The sequence below is a fragment of the Balaenoptera borealis genome (assembly GCF_965194805.1).
Source record: "Balaenoptera borealis genome assembly, chromosome: 18".
In the NCBI taxonomy this organism is placed as follows: domain Eukaryota; kingdom Metazoa; phylum Chordata; class Mammalia; order Artiodactyla; family Balaenopteridae; genus Balaenoptera; species Balaenoptera borealis.
Window position 1 is genome coordinate 19,274,659 of NC_138877.1, and position 26,393 is coordinate 19,301,051.

The window sequence follows — 26,393 nt, forward strand, 5'->3', positions numbered from 1 at the left end:
AAAATAATTAATTCATTAAGAATCCTTTATGCTGTGTTTTTCTTTTTGCCTTCAACAACTGTACCAAGTGAACGTTCCCCATAATATGTAACCCACCTGGTCTCATACACATCTGAAAATGGTAAACTACAGGAGAAAATGGAGAGGTTATTGACTTTAAGAAAAAAAATCTGTGAAGATTCCATGTGTTCCAAACTCAGGTTTTAAACTTTCACACACACACAAAAAACTGTTTTGTGTTACATAATATTTTCAATCTATCTCTAGGTATCTGTTATTTATTATAAAAGTAATATAGGTATTTTAGAAAATTTTTTATACTCACTATATAAAGCAGCACTGTCCAACAGAACTTTCTGCATTGATGAAAATGTTCTATATCTGTGCTGTCCAATGACGTAGCCACTGGCCACATGTGGCTACTGAATACCTTTAAATGTGGCTACTGCGACCAAAGAACTGAATTTTAAGTTTCATTTTAATTAGTTCAAATTTAAATAACCACATGTAGCTAGTTGGTGCCATACTGAATGCACAGATATGAGGTGCCTCATCCTTTTTTCAGCTGTATAGTAATCCTCTACATAAATTCCACAATTTATATAACTAGTCTTCTACTGTTTTCAATCTTTTGCTATTACAAATCATGATGTAATGAAAAACCTCGCATATAATAATTTCATACATGTGAAGATATCCCGGAAACCGGAATGCTAGGTCACAGGGTAAATGGATTAGTAATTTTGTTAAGATTGCCTAATTGCTCTCCATGGGGTCAGCCTCTCCAGCAATTTATGAGAGCGCCCGCTTTCACAGAGGCTCTTGATGCTTCTGGATTTCTGATAATCTAGTAGGTGAAAGGATGTCCTATAATTTATAAATCTTTTAATGTTGGAAATATTTGTTTCCAATTTGTCTCCAATTTACTACTTTGATGAACATCCTCATACATAAGGCCTTGACCAAATTTCTGATTACTACCTTAAGATACATTCCTTTAAGAGGAATTACTTGGTCAAGGGGAATATACACTAAGAATAACTTCTTATTAAAAAACTTTCAAACATACACTTAAGAGTATTCTTTTCTCATAAAGACTGATATACTGGACCCTCATGTACTTGTGAGAACTCCAGAACCCCCAGCACATAATGACTCTGTCCAACCCTCTGCACTGAGTGATAACCAAACTCTAGCAAGGCTTCTAGCAGCATAAGGACATGCATGTCTCTAGGATAACCCCAGCCTCTCAACAAAATGCCTCCCTGAGAAAGCTCAAGGCTGTTTCTTCCAGCCAACACCTAAAGACAAGCCCCTGACCTTTTTTAGAACATTTACTAAGAAGGTCTTAAAATTATGAATCTTTCCTGGGTCTCTCTGAGATGTATATGTACCTTCTACAACTCAAGAATATTTTTCTCAAAAACCTGAAAGCCATTCTTTTGAAAGGTAATCATCAGGAAGGACAGGGTCTCTGTCCTCCAGTCTCTGTGGGAGGACAGAATCCTATCTTGATGACTGCCAGCCAGCACACACAGCTGGCCTCATGGGCATTCACACTGATTAACCTTTAGTAAGTTTTCACTTGAGCCCTAGCTTGTACTCCCTTCCTTACTCCCCCATTGCCCTTTAAAACACCAGTCACCTCAGCACAAATCATGATGGAGCTCAGCTCTTATTCCTACTGTCAGTAGTTAGTGAATAAAATCTGTTTTCACCTCTACAGCTAATGTCTGGCTTTATGTTTGACACTTAATACCAGGTTTTAATAATTATCAATATTTTGCCTATTTTATTTAATCTATTCTCCACCCCTCTTGCCCCACCCTCAAACACTGGAGTATTTTAAAGCAAACACTTATCTAAAATAATTTAGTACGTATTTCTAACAAATAAGTCTTTTTAAAACTATATAATCTCAATGGCCCATCTTCACATTTCCCTGATTGTCTTAAAATCTGTCTGAATCAGAATCAAACAACCCCTACACTCTGTATTTGATTCAGGTGTCTTTTATGTCTCTAACCTTATGTAGTGCTCCCTCCCTCTTCATTAATGACATTTATTGGTTAAAGTTAAATAAATTGTGTCACTTGTCCTATAGTAGTTCCCACATTCTGGAATTTGGCTGATGCCTTCCTTGTGGTGTTGTCATTTAACTCACCCCCTTACTTTCCTGGCAAAGCAGTAGTCAGTTCTAGAAGCCTGATTTGATTCAGGTTCAATTTTGGTGGGGGGTCGGGGGAGATAATTCATACGTGGTGCTATGAATTTCCTATTGCATCACATAAGGAGACAAACAATGTCTGACTGTTCACGTTTAGTGATGCTTAGATTTATAAGTGGGTTTGGGTGTTTCCATCCATTTTAAAGCTCCTCACTTTCACTTAACAGTTTTGGCATTCACTCATGATCGTTGTCTAGACCAGTGCTACGTTAAGGTGTGGTGGTGCCAGTTCCCCGTGGTTTCTTAACAATTCATGGTAAGTACAAAAATTGAAAGTGCAAAAGTTTAGAAACTTTTACAGCAATTTAACATTGCTGCAACATTTTACTGCATTTTACAAGAGCATCACTCAGTAAGTTAGAAGTTTAAAACAAAACACCTGTTCTGACCACAATTCATTTGAGACCGCTGGGCTAAGGCCACTGTTTCTTTGGGGCGGGGTGGGATGCGGGTAGTAGTTGTAAAAATAACAATCTTCTAATTCTATCATTCCTACTGCATTTTCTGGCTAGAGTGCTTTCATAAAGAAGAAATTTTACTCATCAATTCTTGGGTTATCCTGAAATACAGTTAGTATAAGCAGGCAGATAAATGCTTGATTCTTTTTCTTTAATTACTAGTATTCAGAATGATGAGAAATGATGAGTTGTATACTAGCAACTACCAAAGTGACAGATTTTTTTTTTTTTTGCTTTACAATGGTGTGTTAGTTTCTGCTGTATAACAAAGTGAATCAGCTATACATATACATATATCCCCATATCCCCTCCCTCTTGCGTCTCCCTCCCACCCTCCCTATCCTACCCCTCTAGGTGGTCACAAAGCCCCGAGCTGATCTCCCTGTGCTAGAGCTGATCTCCCTGTGCTACGCAGCTGCTTCCCACTAGCTAGCTATTTTACATTTGCTAGTGTATGTATGTCCATGCCACTCTCTCACTTCGTCCCAGCTTACCCTTCTCCCTCCCCCTGTCTTCAGGTCCATTCTCTATGTCTGCATCTTTATTCCTGTCCTGCCCCTAGGTTCTTCAGAACCTTTTTTTTTAAAATTCCATATATATGTGTTGGCATACGGTTTTTTTTTTTTTTTGATAGCTTTTTTGCTTTCTGTCACAAGATATCTCAGGTCTGGAATCAGCCATTTCTCTAAGGGACTATGGGTCCATTTAATGAGAAATGGCATTTAGAGACTACAATCATGGTACTAGGAGGTACACATATTTTAATCAATATAAAATGCCAAACTGCTTTCCAAAAAGGCTGGACCAATTTATACTCTCATAGCATGGATGAATGCTCATCTACCTGAATATTATTTTAAAATTTTTCATCAATTGGATAGGTGAAAAATATTTTACTACCTCCTTAATTTTTTTCTCTAAATAATAAGGAGTTTGAACATAATTTCATGTTTATTGATTTTTTTTTTTCCTTTTGGTTAACTGTCTATTCATATGCTTTGTCCATTTTCCTACTGGGGGCTTGTTCATTCGTTCGTTCGTTCATTCATTCATTCATTCATTCATTCATTCTTCCATCAACGATTTCTTGAGTGCCTGCTATGCACCAGGTGCTACGGAAAAAAAGATGAGAGCTCTGTGATCTCAAGGAGCTTACATTCTAGGCAGTGAACTAAGTATTCATAATAAAGTATAAACAATATTATGAATAATGCCATGATACATGTTATAGAAAGATATCTAATATTTATTATTTTTCTGTTTTTTTAGGGTTCTAATTTTATAATTAATTTTTCTATGGTTTGGGAGTCCAGTTTCATCTGGAATTTATTTTGATGTAACATGAAGATCTAACTTAAATTCTCCAAATGATATCCAATTGTTCCAGAGTCTTTTACTGAATACCTCCTTCTTTCACCTTCTGACTTTTGACTTACTAGCTTAATCATATCTCAAGTTCTTAGAAATACATAAAAATGTCCTCTTATTTTCTAGACTTATTCTGCCTTTTGATGGAACTGTTAATTCTTATACCAATATAACATTGTTTTCCATACTATGATGGAACATTTTGATATTTCTCAGGGCAAGTCCTTCCTCACTATTTTGCCTTTTAAACATGTTCTAGGTGTTTTCTGATTTTTTTATCTTTTGAGATTAAATTTATAATGGCTTGCCAAGTTAAAAAAATCCAAGTGCTTGGATTTCATACGAAATTAAATCTATAAATTAATTTGGGAAGAATTACCATTTTTATAATATGCAGTTTTCCCATCCAGGCACATGGTAATAAGTTTATCCATTCATTAAAATCTTTAGTATTAATTTTCCTCAGGTATATACTTCTTGTAATTAGTCTCATTTATTTTACTTTCTGGTGTTGTGAATGGGGACTTAATTTCATATTTTCTAAAGGTATAGAGTCTCACAGTTTTATTTTATGTGACTATGTCACTAAACCCTCATTTTACCTTAATAATTTTACACTTGCATCTTAGATTTTCTAGAAGGATAAGACTATCTACAAATAATTTTACTTTGTACATTTCAATAATCATATTTTCTTTTACATTCTATTATACTGGCTAGACTTTCCATAAAAATACTGAATAACAATTATGATAGCAGGCACTTCTGTCTTAATCTTTATTTAAAGGAAATGTCTCTAAGTTTCATCAGTATATAGGACGTGGATGCTGGTTTAAGAAACATACTCTCTCCCACATTAAGGAAGAATTCTTTAAAATGGTACAGATGAACCGGTTTGCAGGGCAGAAATAGACACACAGATGTAGCGAACAAACGTATGGACACTAAGGGGGGAAATTGGGGGGGTGGGGGTGGGATGAACTGGGAGATTGGGATTGACATATGTACACTAATATGTATAAAACAGATAACTAATAAGAACCTGCTGTATAAAAAAATAAATAAAATTCAAAAATTAAAAAAAAAGAGTTCTTCTATTTCTAATGGTTCATATTACTTTTAAAAGTCTTTTGGCATCTTATCTTAAGACAAGCTTTTTTTCCTGTGGTTTACTTCTGTAAAATAATATATTTCCTAATACTAAATCATTCTTGCTTGACTAGTATAAATTCTAAGTCATCTCATTCTTTTAATATTTCTCTGGATTAGAATTGCTAAAATTGTATTTAGAAGCTCCATATCCACAATAATGATATTTTAAACTTTTTAGGGCCATAAACCCTCTGACAATCCGATGAAAGCTATGAACTCTCTCTAGAAATTCACTATAAACATAAAACTTTGCATGCCATGCAGGGCCTCCATTGTCTCTAGTTTAAGGACTCATCTTTATTATAGTTAACTCTATATTTAGATGGTTTCCATGCCACTGCCAGTTCTTAAATACACGTCTTATACATTCTGACTCCTCTTTTGGTCAGCAAGAGGATTTTTGAGAAAGTTTTCCAGAAGGTTATGTATATAGATGTTTTCTGAGTTTTTGCAAAGGTGCTAGCCTGATTTTTGCTGTTTTGTTGGCTTTTTTTGTTTGTTTGTTTTGATACTTGTAAGATATTTATACTTTAAGACTGATATTAAAACTTTTAAAAAATCAATACTTATCTATTAGTAATTTTCATTTCTGTGGTACTTGGTAAAACCTTTTGCCTCCATACTTGATATTTTCTTATACTCAGAAGTTACCTTCTTTGACTATTGCTTCTGCTTCACTTATTCTAGCTTCTTGTGTTTTTGTTCATTTGTTTGTTCTAGTTCAGAAAAAATAGGGCAGATTTTCCCGAAAGCAATGATTCTGTCGGGCAAGTTTACATTATTTTTTAATATACTGAAAACATCTACATTTCATATTTATTTAAGTACCAAATTGTTTAACGGAAAATATATGTATTTTCATTTTCTAGTTGCTGGAACAATTCTGAATCCTAGTTTAGACATTGTGATTTCCTGCACTGTAGTTGTGAGCAGTAGCACATTGGTCCTAACTCTGTCACCTTAGCTTGAAATTCTTAACATTTTGTAAAGAACATTATAACATATGGATGATCCTGAAAATATTTTACAGTGTTCACTAAAATTGTTGGTTTTCTATTAATAGCTTCTTTTTTGAGAACATTATTCATCATTCTCTTCTTTTTCTCATTCATATGCCCTTTTCTTCTACATTTTGGGTAATCTTTCTTTTTTTTAAAAAAATTTATTTATTTATTTATTTATTTATGGCTGTATTGGGTCTTCGTTGCTGCGCGGGCTTTCTCTCGCCGCAGCGAGCGGGGGCTACTCTTCGTTGCGGTGCGCGGACTTCTCAGGCTCAGTAGCTGTGATGCACGGGCTTAGTTGTTCCGCGGCATGTGGGAACTTCCCGGACCAGGGCTCGAACCAGGGTACCCTGCATTGGCAGGCGGATTCCTAACCACTGCGCCGCCAGGGAAGTCCCCATTTGGGGTAATCTTAAAGATTCCAGACTATACCTTTAATTTCCTTAATTGACTTTCACAATGAATACTTTCTTAAAAGAAAGGCTGGGATAAAACTGATCACTGCACTACTATCTATCATAGTAAATATTTGGAACAATCTAATTATCCATCCTTAAGGAATGGAATTAATAAAATGTATTCTCATATGATGGAAATCCAAACAAGGAGATGAAATAGATCTATAACACGGAAGCAACATGATTAGATCTCAAAACTAATGCTGAGTAGGGTCTTCCCTGGTGGCACAGTGGTTAGGAATCCGCCTGCCAGTACAGGGGACACAGGTTCGAGCCCTGGCCTGGGAAGATCCCACATGCCGTGGAGCAACTAAGCCCGTGCGCCACAACTACTGAGCCTGTGCTCTAGAGCCTGCGAGTCACAACTCCTGAGCCCATGTGCTGCAACTACTGAAGCCTGCGCGCCTAGAGCCTGTGCTCTGCAACAAGAGAAGCCACTGCAATCAGAAGCCCACGCACCGCAACGAAGAATAACCCCCGCTCGCGCCACAACTAGAGAAAGCCTGCCCGCAGCAATGAAGACCCAACACAGCCTTAAAAATTAAAATAAATAAATTAAATTAAAAAAAAAAACTTTCAAAAAACTAATGCTGAGTAAAACAAGTAAGAAGGTACATATATGAATATTTATGTAAAATTTAAAAACTACAAGTAATAGCACTATATATTATTTATGGCTATATAAATATTAAAAAATGAACTAGAAAAATAACTGATGATAGTGACTGCTCCTAGAGAAGCAGAGAGGGCAACGGAACTTTGTCATGGTGAGAAGTTAGGTATGGCTCAAAGAGATTATAGTGTTTTGTTTTCTTTTTAAAAAAGAGACTGGAAGCAAATACAATGAAAGGTTAATAGCTGTTAATTCTGGATGATGTGAATACGGATTTCTGCCATATCCCTTATGTTTTCAATCTTTAAAATTTCTCGAAAAGATAGCAAAAAATATTGGATGAGAATGCAGCTAAAAGATCAATGCAAATCCATCACTACCCATGGACTACAATGCAGTAGCACCTAATACATTAAAAAAGAGGGGGGAAAAAAGCAGAAAAAAATGAGGTAAGGTTATGTTTCCCCTTAAATAACTTCAGTCTATTTTAGTATTTTTGAAACATGCTGGGGGTATATCCCATAGTAAGAAATATATTCTATATGTTCTTTTTGTTTTGTTCTTCCATTTAACTTCTATCTTCTTTAGCCTAGTCTACTATAATACGTTTCTGTTTTTATTTATTTATTTATCTAGGTATCCAACATTTCCTTGTTTTTTAAAGCCTGTGCCTGGAATTGCTTTTCCTCTATTATTAAGTGCCAAGTTCCTTTCTACCACTTTTTCATTATAATGTATTCTGAACTATGAGCAGTACTATTTAGTTGTCTACCTAAGATATAGATCCTTTTGTTTGGTTTCATTCAGTACTCACTGTAATAAATTCTCTTAGGCTCTCACAGCTTTGTTCTTTGTTTTGATATAGGCTAATTTACTCTCAAGTGATTTATATAGCTACAGTGTTGTACAACCAGTAAACTGAATGTTTCATTTCCCTTTTCAGCTTGACTTAACCAACTAAATTATGTTCCAAACTGAGTTCTGTGGCATTCTTTTCTACAAATTTCATCATTTGATTTCCCCTATTTTTGGGGAAGGGGAATATGAAATACTAATTTGAAGATTCAAAGAGTTCTTCTCTGAATATGAAGGGATTAACTTAGGGTATATGCAAGAGAGAAAATTGTATATAAGCTATCATTAGTTCTTAAATAAAAACTAAAATTTGTACAGTAATTTACAGTTTACAATGTATTTTTATGTAATTTCCTCATGTGACGCTTAATAAGTACAACTCTAAGTTAGTCATTACTGGAACAACAGACAATTAGAACTACTTACGACTAAAATGTATGAGTAAACATGCTGGTAAAATCTGTAATTTGGAATTTAGGGTTTCAAGAAAGTTAGCTAAGCTGGCTTACAAGTACTCTTCTGGTGACTAATAAAAATCAAGAGGTGTAAGGCTCAAGTTATCAGGCAATTAACAAAGGAAAAATCTTTTTATATTTGTAAAGAAAAGTTAGAAAAGCAGAAAAACATGGAAATGAAATACTGATATGAACCTCAGAAGTGATTCTTTTCCTAAAAATTAATTAAAAAAAAAAAAAAGATTCTTTTTTATCTGTGCTTCATTTCATAAAACAAATGAAAGAAAACCAACCTACTACAAATCTCAGGAGTTAAGTAACCTAATTTCAATCCAATTTTGTGGGGAGGAAGATCAACTTTCTTACATGTATGAAGATACTTTATTGGAAAAAAACAAAAACAAAAATAAAGAAAACCAATCCTATGCACAGTGCTTTAGACCTAGTTACTGACCCTGCAAAAACACAAAAATGCTGTAAGTAAACAAAGGATACGTAGGTAAAGCAGGGTTATCTGGTATTGTCTGCATCTTTCTGCCAGTCTCTGGGTAGGGGTAAACTGATGATAGTGACTGCTTCTATCAGTCACTATAGGCGCTTCTCTGTATTTGGCTTGAGAACTGTTTTGTCATTAGACACCTTGAACTACAAGGCAGAACATGGCTTCACAGAATGCCAACTGATTTCCCAGCTCTTGACAAGTCTGATGTACATAAAATACACAACTTTTAAAACTTTTGATGGGAAAGCATCCTTTTTTATATATTTTATCTACTCTTACGTCAAATGATTAGCAACAGTAAATCCCTTTTTGGGAGCAAAAGCATTAATGACATAAATAAATTTAACTTATATACATACAGAGAGGTATAGTCTTCTGGAAAGGAGTCTTCATGTGATGTGGAGGGCAATGAACTTGATTTGTTTTCCTGTGCATTCTGGGTCACAGACGTATGATCTACATGAAAAAATTACAAACTTAACAAGATTACCAAGTTAAAAATCACTCACTGTAAAATCTAAATAGTATCTTTATTGACTAGATATATATATAGCCCTTAAATCTGAAAACATATTAAGATTTCAAGATTGAGTCAAAAAATTAGGTGTCAACATTTTCAAAAACATTAAGAAAATAAGATAGGATAAAATAAAAGACTTAGGATAGAAGAGATTTCTACTGCAGAAACTGTAGTGTGGCCGAACTTTATCTGAATTTTAATCAACCTTTAAAGTGAAACAGCAAGTATCCCTATTTCTGCTTGTATTTTACAAAAAAACATAACTCTTAAAGGCTCTATTAAGGTCACAAAATGGAAAGTTTATGTATCTTTTGTTTTCTCATTATTCTATTACCATCTATTTTTTGGGGAGAGAGGGAGGTATTTGGGTACCTCTTTTTGTCTTTCCATTTGTATTTTCATATTTCTCTTAGTTTCTCCTATATCTTTCCACACTTAATTTCATCTCATTTCTTGTCTCTTCTTTTTCAACTTCATCTATTCTTTCTAACATGACTCCACTATAGAAATAAGCTATGTATTTAATGAAAAAGTTATAGATTTCCTGCTCTTATTTTGAAAAAAATGGATATGTAGAATATTCTTTGCTGGTTTTAAAAAATTGTTTTTAATTGTGCTTTTTCCTATGCAGTGGTGGACCTTAAGAAAAAAAGTGATTCTCATCCTGCCTTAGATTATTAACTTGCATTGGTCCTTTAGTGCAGACCACTCTTATTAAAAAGAAAAAAGTTTAATAAAAGAATAGTTTAAGTTATAATCCAAGGTCATCCTTGGCTAATTAGAAAGCATAAATAACCCTCTTCAGTTATCCAGGTGAAAAAAGATTTAAAATCTGATAGTTGAAGAGAGCTGAGTAAATAATATAATAACTGATTAAAAATTAAATAAGTTTAACAAGTTAAGAATTTCCCAGTTAATTTCTTTGAATGAGCCATATAAAGCCATATTAACAAATAGGAACAAAACAAATAAATATAAGCATAGTTAGAAATAAGATTTACTAAAAAACATGGAGATTTTATATTAACCATTAGATAAGGGGAGAAAGGAGAAATAATAATTTCTTTCAAGAAAACAGTATCCAATTCTTCGTATGGGGATACAGCAGATATTTACAGAATTATACACAATCAAAGAAAATTAAAGGTAATTAGTGGTTTGGAGAATTCAGGCTGGATCTGGGATGGCTTGTTTTGACCTCAACACCAAGTCCTTTTGTTTCCCCCAGTCTCAATATTCCTTTTAATATAAATACTAACATGAATCTTTATTACTAGAAAGTGTTTAATCCCTACATATGCTAGCAATGTCAATTACATAACTCCCCAATTACTTTTAAAACATTGCTCTACCACTAGCAAACATACACTTTTATTTTGATAAATTTGTTACACTTCAGATGAACTATGTAAAAATATGAAACTGTAGTACTCAGTATTTCTACTGATGAAATCATTACTTTAAAAGAACCAAAACAAAATCCCAACCTACTTTCTTTTAGTGGGAAAGACTGTTTCAGAAAGAAAAAAAGAAACAACATTGTTTAGAATTAGTTCCTCTTACCACCCCCTGCATTTAAAAGCTTCTCTCCTGCAAAGCAAATGTAATCCCTTAAGGGTGTGTTGATTCCAAGTGCTATTGAAGGATATTGAGAGAAAGACTGTTTTCTTAAAGAATCTACTCTTCTAAAACTGTACATTAGCTACTGAAATTGAAAATACTTTTGAATAACAAAAGCTTTCTTTAAAATAAACTTGGGACTTCCCTGGCGGTCCAGTGGTTAAGACTCCTCTTTTCCACTGCAGAGGCATGGGTTCAATCCCTAGTCAGGGAATGAAGATCTCGCATGCCTTGGCACAGCAAAAAATAAATACATACATAAATAAATAAAAACTGATGATGTTAAGCCATTTTTCAGAGATTTAAAACCTTATGGCTCCAAATTATGACAGTTAAAATAATTACAATTTGTTGAAAATATTTACCAATATTAATTAAAATTTAGTAAATGTACCTCCTCAACACTTTAGCAAATTAGTGATAGTGTAAGATTTATAGGATAGTGATTCTGATAAAATAACTTGCTTTTTAATTAAAAAAATTTTTAATTGACGTATAGTTGATCTCTAATGTTCTGTTAGTTTCTGGTGTACAGCAAAGTGATTCAGATATATATATATATAAATATATACACACACACGTATTCTTTTTCATATTCTTTTCCATTATGGTTTATTATAGGATATTGAATATAGTTCCCTGTGCTATACAGTAGGACTTGTTTATCTAAAATAACTTTTCAATTTTTCTTTTTATAATCCTGGTACATTATCTTTGTTCAATTACTTCTAAAATAAATTTGTTAGACTCACGGTCTAATAATAATCTAGAAATGAAAAAAATTTCCATCAATTTATCTATACCAGAATGTACCTTTTAGTATTGTTCTTTACACAAAGTATCAATAGGTTTATAGTGGTTTGGAGTCTTGGAATTCTTTTTGCCCTTCTTATAGTAGAAGCGTTTTTGAAGAGATACATTTGTTCATTCCTTCCTGGAGAGGTTTAGTAGAGTGTGCATTTCCAATCTCTGGATGGGCAGGACTTTTCATTTACTAGGGAAACTGATTTCCATATATGGATCTTACAGTTTTACTTTAAACTGTCTTCAGTTAACGTGACATAATTAAGGCTGGCTTGCTTCAAAGCAAGAAAACAGCAGAGAATATTCTAGATTGGGATTAGAAATGTACATACCCTTTATCAAAGCTGAATTATTATTTATAGTTGCTTCCTTCACTAGAATCATTGCTTGGATGTATTCTGTTAAGGAAAGGAAAAAAGAATGAAAACAATCAGCAGCAGTATCATCTTCACTCAAGATGTCAGCTACTGTACTAGGCAATTTACATACTTTATCTCATTCAATCTTCACAACTCCTCTAAGAGGTTCTTATGATTATCTACTGAATACATTAAAGACAAAGAAATTAAGGCCTAGTGGTTAAGCTGTTTATTCCAGGTCAATAAGCTAGGAAGTGGTAGAACTGGATTCAAACCTAGATATATCTGATTCATGAAGGAATGAGAATAAATATTAAAATGAAAAATAGTATTAATTTTGTGGACAAGCACATCATAGATTAATGTCATAAGAACATCCATAAAGTATTAAGAATATCCTGGGGAAAAATAAAGGATAGTCGGGGGAGATTTTGCTTGAAAATCATACGTTCTGATGGAATGAAGGAAATTTCCATATAAAAGTCTATGTTCTAAAAAAAAAAAAAAAAAAAGTCTATGTCCTACAACCACTTAGGTTGAAGACAAAGAAGCAGAAAATATACTTGGTTGACTGAACTGACTGCCTATGTAGAACGCAAGGTGTGCTTTCTGAAGACTACTAAGGCAAGTTCTGTTTAAAGCAGGCAAAATATATTTATATATTTACTTTTATATTAAAAAAAATAAGTTGCCTCTGAATGATTGGGTAATAGATAATTTCTGTTATATTCTTCTATATGTACCAAATGTTCTACAATGAGCAGATATTAGTTTTGCAGTACACCCCCCTCACACCCCCAAAAAAAAGATAAAATGAGGGAGAAAAAGGTAGCCTGAGATAAGTAGAGATAAATTCAGCAGCTATTATTCAAAGTAATCAGCTTCATCCAGTTTTACAAAATGTCCACAGTACGGTAAAAACAAGTTTTTATAGAAGCGGGGTACACACACACACACACAAAGCAAGTAGAACTGATGTTAGGTTCTTAAAAAACAAGTTATTTGACTTTTAAAACGAACAGCAATACTGGAAACAGAATTATACTATATTATCAGTGGGTAATATTCAGCATTAAATGTACGGAACGTTTTTATTGCTTCATACCTTTATTTGTGGCAGATCCATCTTTGATCTTTTGTTTCAGTGACTGCAGCACATTTTGCACTTGTTCAAATATGAAATCCACTTTCCCATCATCTTCTAGCTCCATCCAGAAAGTTTTTGCATCACCTAAAGAAAAAATAAGTGAATAGCCTAAGAACTCAATAGACATAATTTTCCTAAGGCACATGTTATTAAGAATATACCTGGTTTCTAAATAAAAATCAAAATTTAATTGGCCTATTACTTTCCTTGAAGAAAAAGATTTTGGTCACTGTTTCTTTACAATGACCTACAAGCAAAAAATATGACCTGGTATCTCACTTATTTCTGCTAATTAAAAAAAAAAATGTGTTGAAAACTTTAGTGACACTATTTTTTTTTTAACTTTAAATGCCTAAACAATTTATTTTTCTTTCTGTGTAGTGACACTATTTCTTGACTGGAAAACAGAAGGAATGACTTCATTCTAGGGGTGGGAGTGGGTGTATTTATAGACACATATTCACTTAAAAAATTTCAAGGACATAACCTCCACTGAGTATGGAAGTGGAGGGTTTCAGAATGAAACATCTCAACAATTGTTGAAATAACTAAATGCCTAACAATAATGCTTTAAAAACTATCTTTGATATTAACTTTTTAATAATTATGTTGACTGAAAGAAAAATGCACAACCTACAAGTTGCACATTATGTTTTATTTGGCAAACTACTGAGTACCACAGCCTGGGAGGCAGCCTCTCAGACAGCTCTGAGGAACTGCTCCGAAGAGGTAAGGGAGGAGCCAGGATATACAGAAGTTTTTTGCCAGGGGGAGTGGGGGCTGGGGGGTGGTGGTAATAAAACATGTAGTCAAACATCAAAAGATTACTGCTAATCACAAAAGACAGACATCTCAGTTTAATGATTTTAGTGCTTTTCTGTGTCTGGGGAGATGCAAGAGTTAGGGCTCATTGAAGTTATTCCTCAGACACACATCTTAACTATCTAGGACTAGTATCCGGTTTTTCTACACTCTGAACTCCCCTCAGGGCGTGCTGTTGGGGGCGGATGTAGTGGATGAAGGCTTGATGGCAGGCAGTATTCATTGTTTACTGAAATGGCAGGCAACATTTTTTGTTCACAATTACAGGAGGCAAAATAATGTTTAAAGCTTTTATAGATAGAGTTATATAGATAAACCAAAATTTCAGATGCCCAGCAAGCTAACACCTTAATAAAAAATTTTCTAGCAAAATCATCCTTTCAAAGCTGAAAACAGAAATACGAGAAATGCAATTAAAATAAATTGGCGAAAGTCAAATATTACACTATGTTTAAAAGTAACAAAAAATACCTAAATTCAAAAAAAAAATACCTAAAATGTTAAACACAAATTATTTATAAAATATATAAAATTAATGTATAAAATGTTTAAAATGAATAGGACCTTAAGCAAAGGAGAAACATAACAATAACTGCACTGTAGAAAGGTCACTTGAGAAGCCATTGGGAGGATTAATGAGCAGACAGAGCAGTAAGTTTATAAAAAATACATTTTCCTTAATATTAAAAATTAAACCCAGAACCTCCAAGTTGGTAATGGAGTGAGATTCTTCAAAAGAAACTTAGGATTCAGAGTCCCAACTCTCCCTGGCAGTCATCTAACCAATGGCCTGATGTGTACTACACAAGACTAAGCCTCTTTTCCTTTTTCCCCATAGCACAGTTCAGACAAAGGTTTCAACATCTGAAAAAAATGCAATGTGAAAGGACAAAATGAGAAATGATGTTTTAGAGACAGATTGGGGCTGTGACATGGCCTTGAGTGCCACGCTAAGCAACTTTATTTTTATATGGAAGGCTATGGGGAGCCACTCAAGAGGTTTAAGCATCTTATTATGTTATTAATTTTGCTTCTTAAAAATATCACTCAAGTGGCAGTGGGAAGAGGGACGAGACAAGAATGATTTCTACATTTCTGACTCAGGCAACCATATGTATAATAATGGTATCCACTGTGATAGGGAGTAAAGGTAGAGAGACAAGTGAGAAATTCAAGCAGGGTGAGTAAACTGGATACACAGGCCCCAGAGTAAGATCTGGTCCAGATATACAAATTTTGGAGTCAATAGCACACAAATTCTTGCTAAAGCCACAGAACAGATGTGGTTAGAGAGAATTTGTAGAATGAGAAGAGGGTCTTCTGTAGAACATCAACATGTAAGTGATTAGTACAAGAAAAAGGAACCATGGAGACTGAGAAGGAATACAGCAGCAGGTACTGGAACTGAAAATCAAATCAGTATACTAATATTGCCCCTACTTGCTTCCAGAAATGAAGGATACCATCTGATAACTCTACTGTCTGTCCAAGCTTGCTCCATTACTTATCTAGATATGACTATTTATTGCAAGAACATAATCATGAAGCAAGAGGTATGGCAGCTTTGTAAAGAAGGAAGACAAGTAAATCGTATAGTTAGACTATATGTCTTCCAATTTCACTTGAGATAGAAAATCTTTGTAGATAGGCAATGCTCATGAATCACACTTATCTGTTCAATTACTAGATGAATATTTATGGCGTGCTTACTAAATACATCGATAATGACCTAGGTATGTGTATATGTATATATCTATATTTCTCCATCCATCCCTTTAAGAGCTTCAGGGCATTGGTCCAGAGAATCTCTGGACACCTTTGAGCCTGTTATCAGCAAAGTGTAGTCTATGAACTCCTGGGAGTTCCCAAATCCTTTCAGACAATACGCTAGGTCAGGCCATTTTAATAGTAATATCAAGACATTATTTGCCTTTTTCTTCCCTATATTGACATTAGCTGATGGTTCAAAAGCACTGGTGAGTAAAAATGTTGGAGCCTTAGTGTGAATCAAGGCAGTTGCACCAAACTACTAGTAAGTCATTGTTATAATTTACCACCAATTTCACTTAAGAAGGTCCTTGATAAAGCAACATAAATAATTACCACAGTACAATGGCTGTTTCAAGGAAAAGCACTAGGGAGATTGTTTGAGTTGTAAGCTAAACTAGCTGTTTTTTTTTTTGTTTTTTGTTTTTTCATAGAAAACCATTTTTCCTTAAAAGAACCACTAATAAAAATTATGATTTTTTCCAACTTGGGTGTTTGGTACACATTTTCTCAAACATGAATAAAGGGAGCCTATCATTTGAAGAACAAAACTAACAGCATTTGTTGCTAATGATAAATTCAAGCTATCAAGTTTAAATTGAAAATTTAGAAAACTTGCATCTGCCACGGTAAGCTTGAGAGCTTCTCAATAACTAATCACTTTTTGATGAGATTGGTAGCAATATTAACAAATGTAATTTTTAAATACTGTATGATCAAATGTGTCAACATTTGGAAAAATCTGCATAATTCATTGAACCAATGTTTTCCAAGTGGCCAATGCATGATGTTATAAAATCATACATGTGTAAAAGACCCATCAAAGTGCAAGACAAACCAATGGATTTTTAATGTAACATAGTGTAAAAAAAGCTCACTGATATGAATTCAGATTCCACACTACAACTAACCTTGAAGGAATGACCACTTGTTGAGTTTTGTAGTTGTATCAAAGAAAAATATCCACAATTATCTGAGAGGCTATTAAAATATACTTCCTTTTTCCAACTTCTTGTCTGTGTGAAGCTTCATTTTCTTTATACATTTACACCAAAGCAACATATCACAACAGACTGAATGCAGAAGCAGATCTGAGAATCTCTCTTCTATTAAGCCAACTATTAAAGAGATTTGTAAAAATATAAGACAATGGTTTTCTCACTAATTATTTTTGTTTCAGAAAATAGTTATGTCTCACAAAAATGTAATTTATGTTAACATGTTGGGTTTATTATTTAAAAAAAAATAAGCCAATTACCATTTTTGAAGCTTCTCAGTTTTCTAATACAGTAAATATGAATAGATATTATCCACATAAACAAAAGCTGTTAGGGGTTTTAAATACTTTTAAGAGTATAAAGTAGTCCTGAGACCAAAAGAAAGTTTGAAACCGCTGGCCTAGATAACTGTCCAGTGAAATCAGTACTACAATCTGTAAACAATCCCTGTATTACAAGTATGTTAAAGGGTGGTGAAACTATTCTGTATGATACTGTAGTGGTGTATACATGACATTATGCATTCGTCAAAACCTACAGAACTTGAAAGCACAAAAAGTGAAGCTTAATGTATGCAAATTTTAAAATATCATTTAAGAGATCAGGGATCCCAGGAAGGAATGTATACACAACCTCTCTGAAGGGCTAGGTGGAAAAGGTGCTGACCTAAATAACTTTGGAAATAAATGGACTCTGTAAAACTATAGGCAAAAGGAGATTGCACAAGCACTGAGGTGTCACACCTGAGAATAAGTTTATAGTACTTCTGATACTGCTATACATATATACTAGAATTGAGCAATTAAATAAATGGATAACAGATAATGGGAATTTATAGATAAGCAAGGAGAGTAAGCTAGAATAATCCATGTGGTAATGGATTAGAGCCAGAAACATCAGTATAAACTCATGTTTAGCTCAATACAGATACAGATGGTTACATATAGAAATATTTATAGATATGTGTATATACAATTATATTTATATATACCTTGCTCTGTCAGCTGAGAGGGCCAGAAGCAAGACACCCCAATAACAAATGAATACACCTACTACCCAGATCTTAGTTTGTAATACCATTCTCCAATAAAAGGAACCAGGAGGGCTCATTTAAGAAATGGCTCATTCTAGGACTATGGCAGGAAATATACAAGATGAGCCTGGAGCATCATATAGTACCAGAAAATAAGTAAGTGCTAAAAACCAAAAACAAAGAACAAAACAAAAACCACCTACATTGATGGGGGTATGTCAAAGGGACAGGAAGCTGACTGAAAGAGCTCCAAATGCCTAATCCTGGGACAATTTGAAGAACAAAATAAAACAGTACTGGATTATAACCCAAAGTATAAACTAAGTATCCATGAATCCATACTGATGTAAATAAATGATTGAATAAATACACATACTGGGGAAAGGAGACAAATCTCCCTTGCAGAAGAATTCTGAATAATTAATGTAAATATTCTGTTCTCAAAGAGGAGGAGCATAAATTCATGTTCCTTAAGTATGGGCTACACATAGTGAATTCCTGTCAAAGAGTATAGTAGAGAAAGGGAGAAAAAAAAGAGTAGTAATTTACAGCAGAGAAGCCACTTAACACTATGTCAGCCAGGTGATCTAGCTCAACATCAACAGGTGAGAAATCATGTTGGTAACATGCACCCTTGATATCATTTCGTAAAACTGACACTTTACCTCTATGGTCTTTCTCCCCAAAATCCACTACCCAAGTCTAATCGCGAGAAAAGAAAAAAATCAGTCAATAAGTCCAATAAAGGGGCATCTTACAAAACACTTGGATACAATATCTTACAAAAACAAGGGAAGTCTGAGAAACTGTCATATGCAAAAGGACCCTAAGGAGACATAAGTAAATGTAATGTATCCTGGATGGGATCCTGGAATAGAAAAAGACATCAAGTAAGGAAATAAGAATAAACTATGGACTTCAGTTAATTATAATGGGTCAATAATGGTTCATTAATTGTAACAAATGTACCAGCCAAGTGTAAAATTTTAATCATAGGCAGAACTGGGTGCAGAGACTATGGGAACTCTCTGTACTATCAATTTTTCTGTAAATCTGTAAGTTTTCTAAAAAAAATAAAGTGTATTTTTAAAAAGTACATTAAGGTACTGACTTAGCATTACAGATACACAACTAATTATAAAGACAATCAAAATTGTTGCTACATGAGAGTAAATCCTATAAATCCTTAATTCTTTCTAATTCAGAAAAGTTACTTGCACAGAAAAACCTTGAAAATTCCACAATTCAGCTTCATTAAGTAGTCTATATACTTTTAAACATAAAGTTTAACAATGGTTTTTCAACCTACCATTTTTTTCTCCCATCTTTTGGCGTTGTTTACAAACATAAAATTCTTCAAAATTAACTTTATCAAAGAACTGAATCACTTTGATTGTAGAATATAACTGGAATCCAACTGTGGTCTCTATGAAATTTGCAGTACTCAGAGAATCATTATACCACTCTAAACCAAATATTCTTTGATACTTGAATTTTCAAATAGAAATTGTGGTTGAAGAAACTTTCAGAAATGATCACTAGTCCAACTTAATGACAAGTCCATGCATCTTCATCAAGTGAATACTTATAGTCGTATCAGATCACTGACAATATCATTTTAAAAATAAAACCAACTCCATCTTTCGGTCCATGAATGCATGAAACATTCTGTAAGGAAAACAATAAGGAATGGTGCATGTTTGTAAATAATAAAATATATAAGAAAAAAGAGATTGTTATAACAATAGTGCTATCTTTTAAACCAGCATGAACTATTATGAAAAAAGAATGCATATTAACTGGAAAAACATGTAAAATATCAATATTAGGAAAATTACAGAAAAATTAAGAATCACCTACTTAATATATGTTAATTAATATAAACTATCTCCATTTTATAAAACTTTTTAAATGGGGATAATAATGCTAACTACCTCAAAAGATTGTTGTGAGGTTAAGACATAATAACCTAGAATAATACTTGGCACATTACAAAGGACTCAATAAATGCTAGCAATTATTATTATTCTTTCAGTATATATACTTTTAAAACAAAATTTGAATTTTAGTATATATAATTTTTCATAATCTTTCATTGATAATATATCCTGTACTTTCTCTCGTCATTAATGTTTTCCTGTAATATGACTTTTAAGTGGCTGTATAATGTACTTTGGTCAATAATCCATATATTAAATTACACTAAAGAACTGCAATAATTAAAATTTAATAAGTTAATAATTAGTACTATAAATAAACCTCTATAATGTACATTTAGATTATTTCTATTTTTCCAGTATAATAAATAAGGCTGGAATATATCTTATGCATATCTCTGATTATTTCCTGAAGATATACACCTAGAGGTAGAACTAAAAGGTCAAAAAGAGGTCAGCAATTTTAGTCTCAAGATGTTAGTCAACATATAAATTCTTCTCCCACTGCCACACCAAATCTGAAGAAATGGTAATTTTTTTTGTAATTAAAAATATAAAGTCATGCTGAAAACAAAAAGGGAATTCTCTATAGATTGAGTCTGCACGACCTCTCTGGGGAAAGGAAACAGATGGGAAGTTGCAGAGATAATGCCAACCACAAACACATCACCACGGCAAAAGGAAGAGCAAATCCTCTCAGAGGAGAAGAACACACGACCAAGAATCATCAAACATATGAAGAAAGCTATACCATGAAAGAGACTTAACAAGCCCACCAAACTGATGAACTTATATTAAGGAGGAGAATTAATAGAGCATCCTGAAAATAATTTTAAAGCAAATATTGTATTTAATATCAAAGAGCTAAAGAAGGAAACCTCGTCTATGAAAAAACATACAATTTTAAAAAGTAACCAATTGGCTATCTTGGATATAAAAACAGTTATTGAATAAACTCAATAGATAGATATAATAGCATAGACTCAGATGAAGAGCCAGTTAGTAAGCTGAGAGACTGAGTTGAGTAATTCACTCAGAACACAGAGCAAAGAAATAAAAGGAGGGATAACTAGAATGAAGAAGAGGCAATAATGACCAAAAAATTCTCAGAACTGGAAAACACATTAGCCTACTAATGTGGCTAGTGCAGGTAAGGGTCCATTGAGTATCAAGCAAGATAAACTTTTTAATACATACCACTAGACAAACCATGGATAAACTTCAGAATATCAAGAAGAAAGACAAAGTCTCAGAAACTTTCAGAAAATCTAGATTATCTAAAAGGAATGTTTATCAGACTGGTACTCAGACTTCTCATCAGAAATGCCAGATGCAAAATGTTATGGGAAAATAAGTCTGAATCCAGAATACTATTTCAGCCAAGGTATCTTTCAATAGTGGGGGGGGGGGAGGGGGCGGGAAGGCTTTTACAGACACTCAAAGACTCTCTGAAAGAAATAAAGAAGTACTTCATGAATAAAAACTAACATAGAAGGAAGTACTGAGGTAAAAGAAGCAAAAGTGAGCAAATAAATGAGTAAAACACATTAATGCTAGATAAATACAGATTAAAAATGGGTTTTAATGACAAATGAAACCAAAATGCTAGAAGATATAACCATAGGAAATTTATATTCTTTTTTGAAGGAGGGATGGAAGAGGATTCTTGCAAGATCTGAGAAAATAAAGTAGAAGCATACTAAGTTCTTCGTAGGGAGGATATCAATACAAACGAAATGTAGACTTTGTTAGGAAAATATAAATTTAATAATTGTGTTAAAAATGTAAAAGTAGGGACTTCCCTGGTGGTCCAGTGGTAAAGAATCCGCCTTACAATACAGGGGACGTGGGTTCGATCCCTGGTCAGAAAACTAAGATCCCACATGCCGCGGGGCAACTAAGCCTGTGCGCCACAACTACTCAGCTCGCGCTCCTCAACTAGAGCCCGCGCACCCTGGAGCGTACAAGCCACAGCTAAAGAAGCCCGCGCAGGACAACGAAGAGCCTGCGTCCCGCAACTAAGACCGACGCAGCCAAAAATAAATAAAATTTAAAAATAATAAATAAATCTTTAGAAAAAAATGTAAAAGTAATCTATGAAAAAGAAAACAGAACAAAGAAAACTTGGGGCAAACCTCAATTAAAATGAGAAATGGAAAAATATAAGATATAAAAGATACAATGGGCAGCAAGGTAAATAAGAGGACAAGAAAAAGGCCAATTATGTTAATAATCACAAAAAAGGTGAATGTGTTAAGTCTTACTTATTAAAGGACAAACTCTCAGATTAAATTGCAAGCAAAACCTAGCTATATTTTAAAATAAGAGACCCACTTAAATCTCACAAAATGGCATCAAGAGGTTGAAATGAAGGGATGTGAAAAAAAGACATACCAGCAAATACAAGAAGAAACATTCATATCAAACAAAATAGAAGTTAATATAAAAACCAATAAAAGAGACAAATATTTTACACTGACAGAACAATTCACCATGAATATCTAATTGAACTTACTGACTAAATACCAATTAGGCTCAAGAAAAAAAGAAAAAAAAAACAATTCGAGGGATAAGTACGAAGGAAATTAAAACAATTAAAGATCTTACCAGAGCTGCATGCCACACATCCCCACCTCTCACTCCCAGTATACCAGGTCCAGAAAGTTTTATAGATGAATTCTACAAAACTTTCAAGGAATGGATAATTTCCATAGTATACAAACTGTTCAAGAGCAGAAAAAATATGGGAGGCTACTCAACATTTTTTTGAGGTTACTGTAACCTTGACGCATAAGAAAAGAAACTCAAGGCCAAACGCACTTCTTGGTATAGAAGCAAATATAGTAAGTAAAAACATGCAGCAGTAGAGTAAAAGTATGTTACCAAAGTATGGTTTATACCAGGAATACCCAAAAAGTTTAGCATTGTAAAGTTACTCAATGTAAATTTCTACATTAACAGATAAATAGAGGAAAACTATCATCTTAAATACAGAAAGACACACAAAAGAATTTCAATAAAAGTCAAACTATTCTGGGGCGGGCGGGGGAAGAGGAGGAACTCTTGCAAACTAGGAATAAAGGAGAATTTCTTTAACCCGATAAAGACTACCTACAAAAACAAAGAAGTAAATATACTCAATGAGAAAACATCAGAAGCATTTTCGTTACAGTCAGGCACCAGATGGGGACACTTGCCACCAATGGAAGTTTGGTAGTGGAAGTCTTAGAGAAATACAGTAAAATAAAAAGAGATCTAAAGATTGTAAAGAAGAGAAAAATCTATCTGTAGAATAAATAATTGGAAACTAACAAACTTAAAATTTTAACTTAAAGTTAAAAGCCAACCAAAGAGTTGGGAGAAAATGCTTGTAACATTTTTTAACAATGGTAGCAAAAAGTGGACATAGCCACAGACTCTAAAGAAATTTTTAAAAATTATACAGGATACACAGTAACCAGGACGCATAAAGAACTCCTCAAATCATTAAGAAAAAGATAATTCAATAGAAAAATGGGCAATTTTAAAAAAGAAATGATAGAAACATATATATTATAGGTCAATAAACATATGAATAGATACTGCAGTTTTACTGGTAATCAGAGAATGAAAAAAATTTTTAAATGAGTATAATTTTCATCCATCAGATGGACAAAAAGTACAAAGATAGTATCTCATGTTGATCTAGATTGTAGGGAAATTGAACTGTCATAGACTACTTTGTAGGATGTATAAATTAGTAGAAGTATTTTGGAGGCAAATTTGGCAATACCTATTAAAATTAAAAATGTTCATAACTTAAAACCAAGCAGGGCTTCCCTGGTGGCGCAGTGGTTGAGAGTCTGCCTGCCAATGCAGGGGACACGGGTTCGAGCCCTGGTCTGGGAAGATCCCACATGCCGCGGAGCAGCTAGGCCCGTGAGCCACAATTACTGAGCCTGCGCGTCTGGAGCCTGTGCTCCGCAACAAGAGAGGTCGCAATAGTGAGAGGCCCGCGCACCGCGATGAAGAGTGGCCCCCCGCTTGCCACAACTAGAAGAAAGCCCTCGCACAGAAACGAAGACCCAACACAGCCATAAATAAATAAAATAAATAAATAAATAAATAAATAATTAAAAAAAAAAAAAAACAAGCAATTCCACTTTTAGGTATATATTCTTGAGAAACAGCACATGTGCTCAGCAAAACAAATACAAGGATATCCCTGCAGCACTGTTTGAAAGGTGAAAAACTGAACAACCTAATGTCCATCAAGAGGAGAATGGTAAATAAAATGCGCTACATAGTACATATCAAGCAAAATGTAATTTAACATGAAAATCGATAAATGAGACAAAGATAAATATTTTACATTAACAGAACAATTCAGTCATACATTGGCACACTATCGAGCAGGTGAATGAAATGAGCTGTAAATAACATAACAAGCTATAAAATGACAACACGTTTACACTGTAAAAACACTGTCAAGTGAATAAAATTACAGAATTATATAGTATGATACCATTTCGATTTTTAAGAATTACAAATGCATATATGCACGTACAGAGAATATGTGAGTGTAAAAAAGGACTTGAAGGCTCTGCACCAGTCTTGAGTGTGGAATGGGGGGAGAAGGGGGTAGGTAATTCAGGGATTGTGCTCTTTATCTGTAAGGTTCTAATTTCATAAAAGGAGAATGTAAAAATGCACTAATTTAAAAATTAAGTATATGACTTTCAAAAAGGGACTGTCCATTTTAAAGCCTTCTGGAGCATACTGCCGAACTGCCTTCCAGGAATGTTCTACCAATTTATACTTCCACCTGTAGCATATAAGCACACTCAGTAATAGCTTCGTTTTAAAGAAAGCTCTCACCAGTGTTGTTCATACCTTCTGAAAATTTAAAAGTAACTGAACTACAAAATTAAAACATGTTTACTGAAGAAAATTTGCAAAATATAGTAAAGCATAGAGAAGAAAATTTAAATCACTCATAATCTCATCATCCAGAGACAACCAGTGTTATTTGAGAGTGTAACAGGATTTTAAAATTTGCTCATATTTTTTCCCCTTCTTTTTCATTTTGGCAGAAAAATAGTCTGTTTCGCTTCAATTTATGGTTCCTTTTCGTTTTTACAAATAGGCTCTTAGGAAACTGTGACCATTTCCTCTGTTATGTTTTAATTGTGATGACAGTAATGAACATTTATTGCGTATAAACCATGTGACAGGCAGGCTTCTAAATACTTCACGCGTTCGTATTAATGTGCCTAACAATCATGTGGGATAAATTAGCATGCCCGTTATTCTCACAAGGAAGCTAAAGCTGCCACACTGTTAAGTGGCAGAGAACAACTAAGGAACCAAGCAGCCTGGTTTTTGAGCCCGTTTTTTGATTATTCCAATCTACCGCCTCATTAACACATGCAGAACTCACTGCAGGTTTCCACCTGCCCAAGAGCACAATTACATACTGTTCCTTATTTTATTTAACTAACTGTTGGGGATAATTCCTTATTGGATCGTGGTTAACGAGAGTCAGGAGCTCTTAGGATCTGACCTCAACTCCGTGATCTTGCGTAAATGATTTTACTTATTTAGGGTTTGTGTGGTCTTACCTGTGAAATGGGTCAGTGGTTAAACCATCAAATTCTGCTTCTGGATTTTGGACTGCAGTCCACTCCCCGCAGCCCCTTTTACAGCCTCAGGATCCCCAGCTGCTTAGGAATCACCTCACATGAAGATGTGCATCGGGTGACAAGAGACTGGAATGCGGGTTGAGAACTCAGTGCGCCCGCAGTCCCTTCTCCAGCCCGGGACTGCACGTGGGTGAAAGAAGGGAGGTGACAAGGGCTGGGATCCACGCGGCCGAGAGCTCCGCCGCGTTCCCGGGTGCTGGGCCGAAAGAGCCGTTGGGAGGGCCAACCACAGCCGTGCCTCGGTTACACCGGCTCGACTGCGGTTTCCACGCCGCCCGCCAGACCGGAGGGCTGCGCTCGTCCCGCTCCGTTGGCGAGGCTGGGTTCCCCCGCGGGTCGGACTCCTCTCCCACTGCACGCCACCGAGACCTCACGGCCCCAGGTGCCCTCTGGCCGGGAAGTACTTCACCATTTACTAGACCTCACCTCAGCAAAAACAGTCCCGCCTCGCTTCAGCCGGGACGGAGGACCTCTAACGTCCAGGCCTACCTAACGCGAACCCGAAATGGGAGGAGTCGGACACTGACGGTTTCCACCACTTGGCCCGGAGCCCATTGGCTGCACACCCACTGGGTCCACGCCTCAGAACTTCCGCGCGCGTACCGTCGGCAAC

The 26,393-nt window shown here is 34.6% G+C and overlaps 1 protein-coding gene across 10 annotated transcripts in view; it reads right to left on the reverse strand.

Moving 5' to 3' along the window:
- LOC309615574 (histone-lysine N-methyltransferase SETDB2-like) overlaps window positions 1-26,363 on the reverse strand; it is an 83,033-nt gene extending 56,670 nt beyond the window's left edge. For 4 of the 10 annotated variants that reach the window (XM_082365430.1, XM_082365432.1, XM_082365431.1 and 1 more), the window contains exons 1-5: window positions 25,700-26,362; window positions 19,472-19,830; window positions 13,501-13,626; window positions 12,369-12,434; window positions 9,452-9,548 (exon numbers count right to left, since the gene is read on the reverse strand). In XM_082365430.1, the coding sequence (XP_082221556.1) occupies window positions 9,452-9,548; window positions 12,369-12,434; window positions 13,501-13,626; window positions 19,472-19,487 (305 nt within the window). In that variant the 5' untranslated portion in view covers window positions 19,488-19,830; window positions 25,700-26,362. Of the gene's footprint in view, window positions 1-9,451; window positions 9,549-12,368; window positions 12,435-13,500; window positions 13,627-19,471; window positions 19,831-25,699 lie in introns of all 10 variants that reach the window. The other 6 variants (XM_082365425.1, XM_082365424.1, XM_082365426.1 and 3 more) reach the window with 6 other exon arrangements.
- Between the last annotated feature and the right edge of the window lie 30 nt (window positions 26,364-26,393).